This window comes from Passer montanus, unplaced genomic scaffold, assembly GCF_014805655.1.
Source record: "Passer montanus isolate IOZ18808 unplaced genomic scaffold, ASM1480565v1 scaffold16, whole genome shotgun sequence".
Classification (NCBI taxonomy): Eukaryota; Metazoa; Chordata; class Aves; order Passeriformes; family Passeridae; genus Passer; species Passer montanus.
In genome coordinates, this window is record NW_024363160.1 from 5,133,744 (window position 1) to 5,146,629 (window position 12,886).

The following is a 12,886-nucleotide window of genomic DNA, read 5'->3' on the forward strand; positions in this document are numbered from 1 at the left end:
GCAGTGGCCAGGGCAGGCCCGCAGCAGCGCTGGGGCCAGCTGAGGGATTACCTGTATTGATTCTCTGATAGCTGTCAAGGTGGAGGGAAAGACTACTCTGCCACCAGCTTGGAGCTCTTAGCTGAGCGGGAGCATAACCACCCCATTAAAGGTTTCATTCAATAGCAATCTTTACTAAAGTAAATGGATAACAGCAGCCCCCCTGCCCCCAGCCCCTAATGCAAGAGCCATTATGGAGCAGGAAGGCAGCACACAGGAATGTGTATTTCTGTAGTATCAGTTTCACCAACAGACTCTTAATGAAAAGTGGATTTGGTTTTAATTTTTTTTTTTTGTCAGTGATGTGAAAACCCCCATGAAACAACCCAAGGAGAATCTGCTCTTCTTCTTGAACCCCCTTCCCCCAGATCTTGCTGTATGGCTGTACCCATCAGTAAGCAGAGTGGGAACTTGGGCTGGCAGGATCCTGCTGCTGCTGGGGATGGGCAATACCTGCAGTACTACTGCTGCTGGGGATGGAGCAGGACGTGCTGGAGATGGCAGTGCTGGAGGGATTGGGGGTTTTCCCTTCCATGTACCATGTGCAGTGCTGGAAAAGAGACAGTCCGGCCCCTGGAGGGCAGGATTTTACTTTTCTGCTCTGTCTGGAGCTGCCTTCATGAAAGCTTCTTTCCTTATGCTGGCAGCAAAAGAAGGCTTCACACCATGGCTCTGAAGGCAGCAAGGCCCCTGCTGGGAGTCTTTACTCCACACATTGTAATGAGGCACATTCAGAATTCTGTGTACCAGTCAAAACGAGTGTTTCTCTCTCGACTTTGGTGGACCTCCAGACAAGAGGAGTATGAAACCTTGTATGGATGTTACTATATTTATCACATTAGGCTTCTATTTAAGCCATACCTCTTCTAAAGCTTCTTCCTCTTAGTTTCACAGCTGGAGAGATCACACACACAGTTAATGTAATGCACGCAAAACAAAATTCAGCGTGGAAAAACGTACCATCAAAAGGGAAAATTTCTGGATAAATGACATTTAGTTGTTTGCTCAAGCATCTGGGCTCTTTACTCATCCCCCCACACCCACCCCCAGGACCCTTCCCAAGGGTGTCCTCAGCCTTATGTTTTGGAGATTAGAAAAACGAGGGATGGAGAAGGACCCCTTCAGGCAGACTGCTTTTTTGAGTTTCTTTCCATCAAAGAGAGAGTTCTAATGCCAGATCGGGAAGCAAGCTCAGAGAAAATCAGTCTGATCTTACCTCCTCGTGGGGAAGGTCCCTGAATTTAGGGCTTTTAAATTCCTTTCCTGTTTCTATGCTGATGTAACACTGTTAACATAGTTTGTTTCTATATATTGGACTTTTTAACTAGTTGGAGTAACTGGTAACTGGCCAAATTTATTCAGATGGTCTGTCTGGCCCAGTTTAGTTGCCAATGGTTTTGTAAGTTTAAGACATGAGCAATAGGGCCTGGCATGACAAAAACATTCTTCCTTTATGGCTTTCATTGCTTTTGTCTCTTGGGAGCTGTTTTGGCCAGGATGTTGTTATGACAAAAAAAAAAAAGTTCTGTGGGAGAGCTAAAGGAGAACAGTTGCTCTTCTGAATAAGAGAAAACAATTTAATTTTGCAGAAATTCAGAAGAGAAGGAAAACTGAAGTGGTTCTTAGCATTTAAAACCTCTCCCAAAATCTGTACAGCTTTTTGGTCTGTGATGCTTTTCTTTAATTATTATCTGTCTGGTAGATTGATCAATTATTTTTCTAGTAGTGATGAGGAAATAAAAACTATTATAAAACCTTTAAAATTTTATCTTTGCATTTTCTTCAGTCTATGTCTTTGGGAATCATCCTCCCAGCAGCAAACTTTCATTAGGTGAGAACAATGTCAAGTTCTTCCCTATAATGTATTGTGATGGTCAAAGATGATGCATATTCTGTGCTTTTAATCATTGTTGTAGGAGAACCCCGACTTATTTCCATAGTACTTATGACACAAAGTATTAAACTTGTATGATAATAATAAGTTATACTAGGTGGGTTAAAATAAAAATGAAGTATTCTGGCTTATGGTTCTCTTTTATATAACTATATGGTTGTACTGATAACCCCCTCCTCAACACTGTGTAGACATTTCCCAAGTGCATTCACCATTCTTAACAGAATATTACTGACTTTTTGATTTTATTTGTGTGTACATATGCACACACATATATGTGCATTTCAGTACCTACAGGTATGCTCATGCGTGTGTACAATGTCTGTCAAAGCTTGAAAGTCAAACAATACTGAACATTCAAGTGAACTGAATGTAGAATTAATAACTATCCACTCTTGGTTTGATTACTACTTTGGATGTCAGTCATGAAGATAGTGGATTTGCTAAGGAGCTGCTTTTCAAGAAGCTGTGTGACATTCAAACTAGGTATTCAACACCACCATTTTTTCCCAGCCCTGAAAGGCGGGTGAGCAGGAAACTTTGCAGCAATGGCAGATGGCAGTCACTCTTGTCCTGCTGCTGCTGCCAGCTGCGGTTCCCTTGGGCCCAGTGGGTTAATGCTTCATACCCTTTCCAGTGTTTATGTCACGTTAATATTTGGCATTTGTAAAAAACAGGTTTGTTTTTTACGTTCCTAAACCCTTCAGTAACAGGAGAGCTGACAGTGCCCAGCTGAAGTGATAAGTCCTTTGAAGCAGCTTTGCTGGTAATACCTTTTAGCATCTGCTTTTGTGGAAGCTGCTCTACTATGTTACTATATTGGTATTGATCTGTGCTGTGTAGGTCCGTATTTGTCAAGCTTTCAAAGACATATTATCAAAGATTTCTACATGAGAGAGTAATTAAAGGTCAACCTCATAAATAGTTATAGCACCCAAGGCCAAAGGGGAGTTTTTACAGCCATTAGAAACTCGGCAGAAGTTTAACCTGCCGGAGCTGAGTCGCAGGTGCCTTGGCTGAGCGGGGTTCTGTGGTGGCTGGGGGTCCCGGGGGAGCTGGGCACTGCGGCGGGCTCAGCAGGCATTGCTGAGAACAGCCAGCAGCTCTGCCTCGGCACATGGCCACACGCCCGTCTCTCCCTGCTTTTGGCACAGCCCTTGCTCGGGCAGCGGCGTTGTGAGCTGCTGTACACACAGCAGGCCCGGGGGGCTCTGAGGAAGAGCTTTTAACCCTCTGTTGTAACCATTCCCACGGCAGGGAGGCGCGCAGCACCCCCTGCCCAGCAAACAGTTAATGCTTTCCTTCAGCATCAGGCTCTCTTTTCGCTTCTTGTCATCTCTTGCAGGGCATGGAGTAGAAGAAAATTAAACAACTATACAGTTTAGAGGGTTACTGTATGGCCCCAGAAGGAGGACAAATCTTTTACAAATTCAACCCATCTCTCCCTTGATGGACACCTTTAAAGGTGTCAACGCTGGAGGCAGTCAGCTCAGTTAACTACCTTCATCGGTAAGGAGGTCTTTTAGTACTATTCATCACCTTAAAGACTGTGCTCTTCACACACAGTCTCATGAGTTTGGACTATTTTACATAAAACTGCAAGAAATTAAAAGGTTCCTTCCCCCCCCCCACCCCCCCACCCCCAACAGCTAAAATACTATTGCAGGCTTTTACCTGTTTCCATTCACTTAGATGGAAGTATATCAAGAAATTTATTGGGTTTTTGATACCCAGATATTTAAAGATTCTATCACAATCAAATATTTCATTTCCCAAAAGAAATAGCATGTGTGTGCAGACTATTTGTCAATTCATTTTGTATTTTATGCAGTTGGCGCTAAAATATCCAATTAACTTAGAATTGCAAATCTATCAGGATCTGTCAGATGTTTGTTTTGTACCCAGCTGTCTAAAACAGGACAAAACATTTCTAAATCACCTTGAGGAATGAGAATATTTGCGGGACTTGACTTGCTGAGGTGTGGGACGAAAACTCAGGATTTTTCCAACACTTTCTTTTGAATCAGGAAAACACCAGGCTTTGTTGGACACCGTATTCAATTCTCTAGTGTGTATTTGCAATGGAAGCATCTCCAGGTAAAGGATTTAACATCATATTCCTTGGAAGCATCACTTGGGGAGGGAGTGGCATTCTTTCACAATCGATTAATATGTTTAATAGGAAAATGCTGACTTCCTCAACTGCAGCTTGAGAGCAGAAAGGCTGATATCAGAGACACAGTCAGGACACAGTGATGATGGTGGGCACATGGTTTTCATATAGATACAAAGTATTGATGATCAGCTTCCCCCAGGGCCATTACATCATGTGTGTGTGAGGCAAATTATTGTGTGTGACAATAAAAAACCCCTCTGTTAGGAGATTTGTCCTGCTGATTGATGGGAGAGCATGGTAAAATCAGATTTACCAATGAATGTCACTTCAGAATTAACAAAGCTGATAGGAATGTAGCCAGCAGCAACGTTAATTTCTCTAGGAATGAGCTTCCTCCCCTCCTCCTGGGGGCTTATTGCCTGCACTAATAGGGCCTTGGGTCTTTTCCTGATAGATGCCTGAATGTCGGGCAGCAGATTTTAGGATAATAATGACAATGATTCTGACAATGGCCCGCTCTGTAGCCTAAAGCTGGCAATGAGGAGTGTGAAAGCATCTTGGCCCAGGCAGGCACAGCACTTTCCTCCCTTCCTGCTGTGAGATTATCTCCACCCTCAGGAGTTTAACCTGCTATGAGGAACAGCCTTCTTTGACCTGCTCCTTTCTGACACTGGAATTGTCATGTAGGGGTATTTTAAAACGCCCCTACTGATTTCACTGCAATGGCTCCTTTGCAACACAATGACCCCAGTCCTGGAGATCCTGGCCCAGCTGAGCTGGCCCAAGCTGCACCAGCTGTGTAGAGCAGCCTCTGGTCCAGCTTGGTCTCTTCCAAGCCTCTTCCTTGCTGATTTCTGAGCGCCGCTTTCTCCAAGGCACTGCTGCAGCAGCCAGGACAAGGTGGAAGCCTGCAGCACGGGGAGGTATTGGAGCTGTTTTGATGACCCGCTGTTGTTCAGTGGTTTCTCTGCTGAAAAGGGTTTTCTCAAGGCACTTAAAGTGGGAGCAGGGCTGATTGTCCCTGGCAGAGACTCGGGAAAACTGGTGTAGCTATATTTTAATGTGCCAGTGTGAAGCCAATTCACACTTTTTGTCCTTAGATCTGTATAGGCTTGTGTAAAGACGGGTGAGGATAACAGTTCTTATTTTTCAAATGGCAGGGGGAAACAAAGAGCTGCAGATCAGTTAAATTATTTTCTTTGCAATGGAGAGACTGATGCCCAAAGTAGAGCCCAAATCCATGTTAACAGACCTCAAAAATAATTACTGTACAGAAGGAAGATACCAACATAGACTTCCCACAGCCGGCTTTGCTTCCTTCTCCCATCCTGACGTATCCTCAAGGGAAACAGCCTCAGGGCATGGCCTCGAAGGGAGCTGCAGCAGCACGTGTCACCTCCCCAGTGGCTGGGGACAGCCTCTGCTTCATGTGCTCCTCGACACGTCGCTCTCGCAGGTATGGAGGGTGTGTGGGGAAAGAGTCATAAAGGAACAATGTCACGGGTGCGACTGAGCCGTCTTAATAAGCACATTAACACATTTGTAGCCACTATTTACTATTTCTTCATTGACTCAGTCCGAAGCAATTAAAGCGTTCCTCCTGAGCATTTTGGTGCGTTAGTCTTTCACAGGTCCTTGTCTTTGTCCTGCTGCAAATACTTTCTTAATCCCATTTATTCCGTTCCTTTTGACTTTCCATGGGAAGAGTGGGCACTTACATGCCTGGCGATGCCCTTTGCTGGAACACTGCATATATTCCTCTGTAACCATGTTCAGAAACCTATCTAATAGTTGCTTAGCTAATACATCTCCTTCACATGGAATTCATCATCTTAGGGCATCTAACCCCACTGCTACTGGTGCTCTAGTAAATGCTCTGAATATCCCAATCAGCTGGCATGTCTGCCCTTCTTTAATGAAGTTACTTTTATAGGATTTTCGGTGCTGTACTTGGAATTTCGTTCTGCTGAATTTTCTTTTGCACAGATTTTCTTCTTGGAGATGAAGCCCTTTTGTTATTTTAAATAGTGAACAAATTGATACAACTTTGTAGCTACTTAAACTTTCAAGATTATAATTAGCACATATATGGGAAAGGAACCAAGACAGACACAATTTTTAGAAGAAAGTCAGATGTATGGATCGCTTGATTAAAACCCTGCTGTCTGCTGTGTCAATTATGATGCCTAGTATTTGCTCCTTTATTAACAAGTCCTTAAAAAAGGAAAAAAACCCTCAGAACAACACCAAGACCTAATATTGGTGTTGAAATTCTTATTGTCTTGCACCTCTTATTTTACCAATAATATTCAGCAGTTACTCTGTGTATATGACCTCACTCTCAAGGCCCTGATGGAGAGATGGTTGAAGAACTTCCAGTGCAAAATCACTTTCTTGAGTTAAAAGTGTTTTCTCCACCTCAGCCACAGAAAGCAGGATGTGTCATATTGCAGAATTTGACTCTGTGTAAACATGTGTGTGTGTGTCTGTGTATTTAGAAAGAAATGTTGAAGTTAAGATGGTCAAAATGTATAAGCCATAACAAAAAAGTTATATTTTTCAGGTTTGCAGTTCACCAGAGCTGCACAAAATACACAAGATTTTGTGTCACTTGATTTAATAGCCTAAACTTGCAATAACAGGGTGATAAATCACATGCCTGAAGTCTAAAGTGAACCCTGAAGCGAAATGAGCCATCACACTTTCCTTCATGTTTTGTACTACTTTATTAAATAGGTACATTGATAGCTTTTAATAAATAGTTTGATATATGTGAATTGACAGCACGAAAGGTAAAATGAACACATTAATTTTCAGTCATTTTGTATTTCTAATGAAATATAAATTAAAGTCTAATAAAACTGTGATACCAGTGCCTTTTAAGCTTTGTAGCCAGAGTTCACACTGTACTGCCATTCTGACTTAATTTTCATCAGTTTAACTGACGATTTCACTTCATTACTTTTTTCTATCAGTAAGTCAAAGAAACTGTCTCTTTATGTCCAACATTTGTCAGACAGTGAGGATTTCTTTTGGATAAAAACACAACTTTGAGGGTTAAATCTTAGAATTGGTTCTCCATGTCAGGACTTCCCAATGCCTGTGAAATTTGCTTTGGAATTTTCATGGATCAGCACAGAACTGAGAGGCTATCATCTCCACATCTGAAAAATTTTACTCTGCTTCTTTTGAAGAAGTATAGTGCTCCAGGTATGGCGCTTAAGCAATTTTGCTTCCTCTCTCTGGTCATGGCACCTTTTGTCTAAGGAACAAGATGAATACTTCCAGGCTCCAGATGATCAACTGGTTTCTCACTGATATAGGAAATCCCAACAGAAAAAAAAAAAAAAAAAAAAAAGCTGCTTTTCAGAGAATACCCGTGGGGAATTCCAGGAGGAGAGAGCTGCAGCTTTTTGTGGTCTTTTTAAAATTCACTTCATGGTTTTGAAGTTGAGGGTTTTGTTTTGCAGTGGTAGTGGGTTTTCTAGACCACAGATGTCCTTGGCCACTCCTCATCAATAAACTGTTACAAAGCCCCTGCTGTACTTTGCCACAATGTCTGTAAGCCAGGGGAAAAAAAAAAAAAAAAGAAAGAAAGAAAAAAAAAAGAACCTAAAGAGGTGGAAAAAACATTTCCTCATATGAAGGCTTCTTAAAAGAAATTGATTTCTTGATTTTTTTAAAATGCCTTTTAACATAAATATACTCCCATTACACCTCAGGTTTCAAAAAGTAGAGAACATATATGAGTGACATCTGTAAGTATATCTGCACGGAACATATGTGCCCTTTTCAGTGATTTTATTGAATATATCTCATCCTAAGAAGTGTGACCTTGAGATGTTTTTGTTTCAGTAAACTCAGCCTGGTTAGAAATCTTCCATTAATGTCCTAGAATGAAAGCTATAGCTCAGACTCCTGGGATGAATTTCACTATGCTTTCTACACTGCAATCTATTTGTTAAAAAATATGCTGAGTGAAATGAATCCAACCTGAAATATTTGATTTGGTTTTGGCGTGATACCATGCTCATCAGATCTTTCCTTCCTGTTGTTTTTTTTTATCTCATTCATTATATGAATTTTAGAATAACATTCCCACATACTTGAGAGAAAGAATACAAGGAAGAATAATAAAATATTTATTTTCCCCCTTTTATCTGAAATATAAAATCAGATATTTCCCTAGTTTTCTTCACTTTGTTGTGTTCCTGTTTTTTCTGTACTAGGCGCACCTGAAGAATGAACTTATTTTCCCCCTTTCTTTTATATAAAATCAGATATTTCCCTAGTTTTCTTTGTTGTGTTCCTGTTTTTTCTGTACTAGGCGCACCTGAAGAATGAAAAACATTTTACTAAAACATGGGACTCTCACACGTGATGAGCAGATTTACTCCCTTCAAGCTATGAACACTTTGGCAGGTAACTAACTACGTGATATGAAAATGCATAATTTGAGGAGGAGCTTTAGTATTATAGGTCGGCAGATTTTAACTAGCCTGCTGTTGCAGTTCCAAGGAACACAGGAAAGAATATTCGGCAGCTACTACTGAAACAGGGTGACGTGGATTGGAATGGGATGTATAGCTTGTGATAATAGTATTCTGGAAACAAATGTAATTTTGCTGGATATCTTCTAAGTAATTACTACTGGTCTTAGATTGTTGTGCAATCTAGGGGTGCCAGCAAAGTCAGCTCTGGGCTGTGGTTTGTACCATGCACACAGTGGGTTGCCCTTGAAGCCCTCTCCTGGGCTGTTCCTTCCCCGGCACATTAGATGGACATGTTCCACATGACCCAACTAAGACTTTTCTACCAGACCTGGCAGGTCTGATTGCATTGCAGGGAAATGCATACAAGATCAGATAATGCTATCCCTGGTGTCAAGAGCATTTGTCCAGACAATGTTTAGAAAGACCCTCACCCTACTGTCCTTGGGGGCATGAATCCCTGAGGGCATGGATCCCATAAGACACAATATGTCCCCATGTCAGAAGTGGAGGTCCCCAGGCTGGTGGCAGTATCTGGACAAAACCAGCATCCCTGCAAATTTGTGTCTGCACAGAAGGGAATGATATGATGAAACAGCTTCTCACTGAGTAACTCCAGAGGAGGAAAACCAGTCTCTTGTGTGCCTCACCAAACCTGTGTTTCCTCTCTTGCTGTAGCCACCCGTGCCCAGCCTCACAGCATTAGGTGATGTGTGTAAGGGCTTGGCAGCAGGAGCCGATTGTTCTTTCAATGCTGTCTGCCATCAGGATTGCTGTCTGTGTCCTGTGATGGTTATCTGGCTTGCATGTTTATGAGAGGGGTGAGGGGCAGCTGGAACAACGGGAGAACAGGTAATGGCAAACAAGGACAAGCAGAAGGTGTCAGTTGCTATCTGAATATTTGTAAAAACAAGGCTGGATTTTTTAGGCATCTTATTCACAAGGTGAATGTCAAGGAGGTAATGGAGAGTAGGAAACTGGAGGGAGAGGAGAGGAGAGGAGAGGAGACCCTTGGGATCTTCTGCTGGCTGTGGCTGGGCATCAGATTCCCTGCAAAGCTCAGTTGCCAGTAAGAAAACTGACTTAAATTTTTTCTGCTTTGACTCACATGTTGATGAAACTCAGCAGCTTGGAGGAAGTGTTCTTAGTTTGGGCTAATGTGGCATTCTACTTGCACCTTAATTCTGCCACAGTGTAAGTACCTCACTCTTCTCTAGCTGTGCAGAACCACCTGCTAGTGAAGCCACATTATGTTGCTCGCCTCTTCCTTGGAGTTCCCAAACTCTGTTGGGGTTTATCAGCATGCTGCTCCTTTCTATCTTGCAGGTACAAAGCTGAGGCATAGTGAGGCTCTACAGCCTCTTTCGTGCGGATGCGTATTCCTGCCTCCTGGTGTTTGGCCATCGAGGCTAGCATGTTAAGCTCCTCATAAGTTTCTTCTGGGGCAATGTGACTCCAAATTCTAACAAATGAGCAGTCCCATATCTACCAGTTGCTGATCTCAGCTACAGCCTGATTTCTCCTAAAGTCTCAGGAGAAGCTAGAAATCAGTGATTTGTCGGACTGGGTTTGGAGGGCTGTTAATGCAAGGAAAAAACACCAATTCTGCTTCTTCAGTACAGGACACCATCAGTAAAGATGAAACCTGCATGACTTGGCAGTCCCAGCAGGATGCTGGACTCAAAACTCACTAGCATACATGCAGAAGGATTGTACATAGTTAAGACTGGAGTTGTTCAAAACCAGATCTACCTGCAGCATACCTGTTGTTTTCATGGGATAGAAACTCATGTACAGCTTTGCTTCACTATAGCCCTTGCATAATTGCTACCCTGGCTTAACTCAGCACAGACACACGAAAAATGTGATCTCATTCCTTTAAGAAACTGAAGGTTTAAAGCCATTGTCCCCAAAAGCTAGTGGCTCATGTAAATCTAGAAAATGCAGAGATGAAGGCATTTAAAAAGTTTTTCTTAATTTCTGCTTTAGGAAATTAACCCTGTTAATGAGGTGCCATGTATTTTTTATTTAAAAGTTCAGAGAAATAATAACAGTTCAAGAATTAAAGTGCTTTTCTAGACTTTCTTCTTCCTGAGTAGCAAGAAAAGTGTCTTAATTCCTTATCAATCACATGGACAAATGTGATAAAAGGCCACTTCTACCCATGTTTTGTTTTCCAAATACTCGACAACTGGATTTGCCTGGAAGCAGCCTCTCTAATGGGAAGGATCCCTAAGAAAGAAATGTCACTCCCCATCAGTGATACTGCACACAAAAGCAGGCTCTGAGAGGCTCAGGAGACGCTCCCGCACTATAGAGCTGAACAATTGATCCTCGACATAGCACTATTAAGAGTCCTTGATACCCACTACCTCCAAGAAAATGTATTGCACAGAGAATTGTGGTTTGTTGTCAGTGGCCTGTGGAAAGCGTAATGGAGGTACTTGTTACTATGGATTGTTTAGAAAGGCAAACATTAATGAGAACAAAGGAGCTGCTTATGTGATCAGAAAATAAAACCCAGAGAAAGCAAGAATAACAATGGCATTTAATGAGAAGCCCTTGGGTCCTCCCACACATCCTACCTGTCCAGCTCCCCTCTTGCAGACTTCTTAGCACAATACAGTGTTTTAAAGGTTTGTTATTCAGACGTGTTTGGTCTGGAAACCCCGTGTTTCTATTTGGAGAATAAATGGTGGAGAGTTAGCACCCACCATCAATCCTAGGTACTGATTCTTATCCTGAATGCAAATCAGTTGTGCATTGCTAGAGAAATGTTCCGTGAGCTGTACCTTTTATTGTCTTTGCTATTGCCAGGACTATCTACTACTGATGAAAGAATATTAGAGAGGTCTTTTTGTCATACTTTTTTCCTTTTTTCTTGTGCTTCTTTGCTCTCAAAACCAATGTGTGTGTTTTTTGGATCGTCCTGTGTAGAGAAAGGAATTGGATTCGGTGATTGCTGGGGGTCCTTTCTAACCCAGGATATCCTCTGATTCTACAATTTCCCCCAACCCGATAGTTGAAAAAAGCTAGACCAAGCCAAATAACACAGACAAGAACAGTACTTTTCATGATAATGGGTAGAACTACTTTAATGTGAAATCTTTGCTGAACAGACTTTTGGAGAGTTTTGGATCTTGCTGCTGCAAGAAAAGAATAACAATTTTAAAAAGACACAGCCCATTTTCACTGTCAATGCTGCTACAAGAAAAGAATAACAATTTTAAAAAGACACAGCAGTAATGGACTGTGCAAGTAAGGTCTAACAAATATTTGTAATAAAAATATTTGAAATGGTGGCATTGATCAATCACTGAGTGGGAAAGTGGCAGCCTGAGAAACAGTTGCCTGACAGTTCACAGCTGCCCCAGCCATGCAAAATTCTCTGCTTGCACATTCTGGTCATCCTGGGCAAGAAAAACAAAACAAAAAAAAAACAACAACTACCTGACTTCCTTCTGCCAAGCCTTTGTAAACGTTTAGATCTCCAGCACCAGTGACAGAGTTCAGGACAGAGGGGCTGAGAGCATCACGTCCCACCTCTGTTTCAGCCACAGTTGCACTGGATTATGTATGTGCTGTTTTGATCGTGCTGGCAGCTGCTGTGATAATCCTTCAGCACTGAAATATAACCACTGGCATCTTTAAAATACACTGGAAGTCACTGCTGGCTCTCCTCACTTCTGCACAGGTTCAGGGCAAGCTGTACAGGAGGGAGCATGGGTCAGCCATGCCTTTCCAGTGCCATTAGCACACCTAAATGTCTTAACCCCAAGACAGTAGGTACCATTTTCCACAAGAAACAGCTGAATATTTGGAAGAAGGCAGCCCAGCACAGAGGTGCCACCAGTGGGCCTCCATCAGTGTAAGTCCTATTGCTGACATGCTTCAGGTAAGACAGGTGGTGACAAAATGCGTCCCTGAGCAAATATATTCTTGATGGCTTGTTTCAATTTTGCAACTATGAAGAAGTAAAAGAACAGATTGTACATGGCTCTGTGTTTTCAGACAAAATTGCTATCCTTAGTTTGCCCTTCCACAGTTCAGCATCAGTGCATTATTGATTGGAATTAGGAAGTTAATAAGGTTTGGGCTAATTAATCAGATGGGTAGGGACTGGAACTGCACTGCAAGGCTTAATCAAGTCATCAAAGCTCTCAAGCCGTGAAAAAGGTAATTAAAGGAAAAGAATGCCTGTTATATAGTAACAGGAACCTAGGGGAGGACAAGAGCAAGATAGAGAAGCTCGATTTTCTTTTGCACACTTTTCTGATATAAATCACACCAAATGACCCGGGTACAGTGCTCAGCTTCCTATCAGCAAATTAAGTTGGATGAATTTAT

The 12,886-nt window shown here is 42.1% G+C and overlaps 1 protein-coding gene across 1 annotated transcript in view; it reads left to right on the forward strand.

The window, feature by feature from the left end:
• The first annotated feature begins 705 nt into the window (after positions 1 to 705).
• Positions 706 to 12,886, forward strand: part of SLCO5A1 (solute carrier organic anion transporter family member 5A1) — a 139,948-nt gene continuing 127,767 nt past the window's right edge. Inside the window, exon 1 of the mRNA XM_039702772.1 lies at positions 706 to 851. Within this exon, the coding sequence (XP_039558706.1) occupies positions 706 to 851 (146 nt within the window). The remainder of the gene's footprint in view (positions 852 to 12,886) is intronic.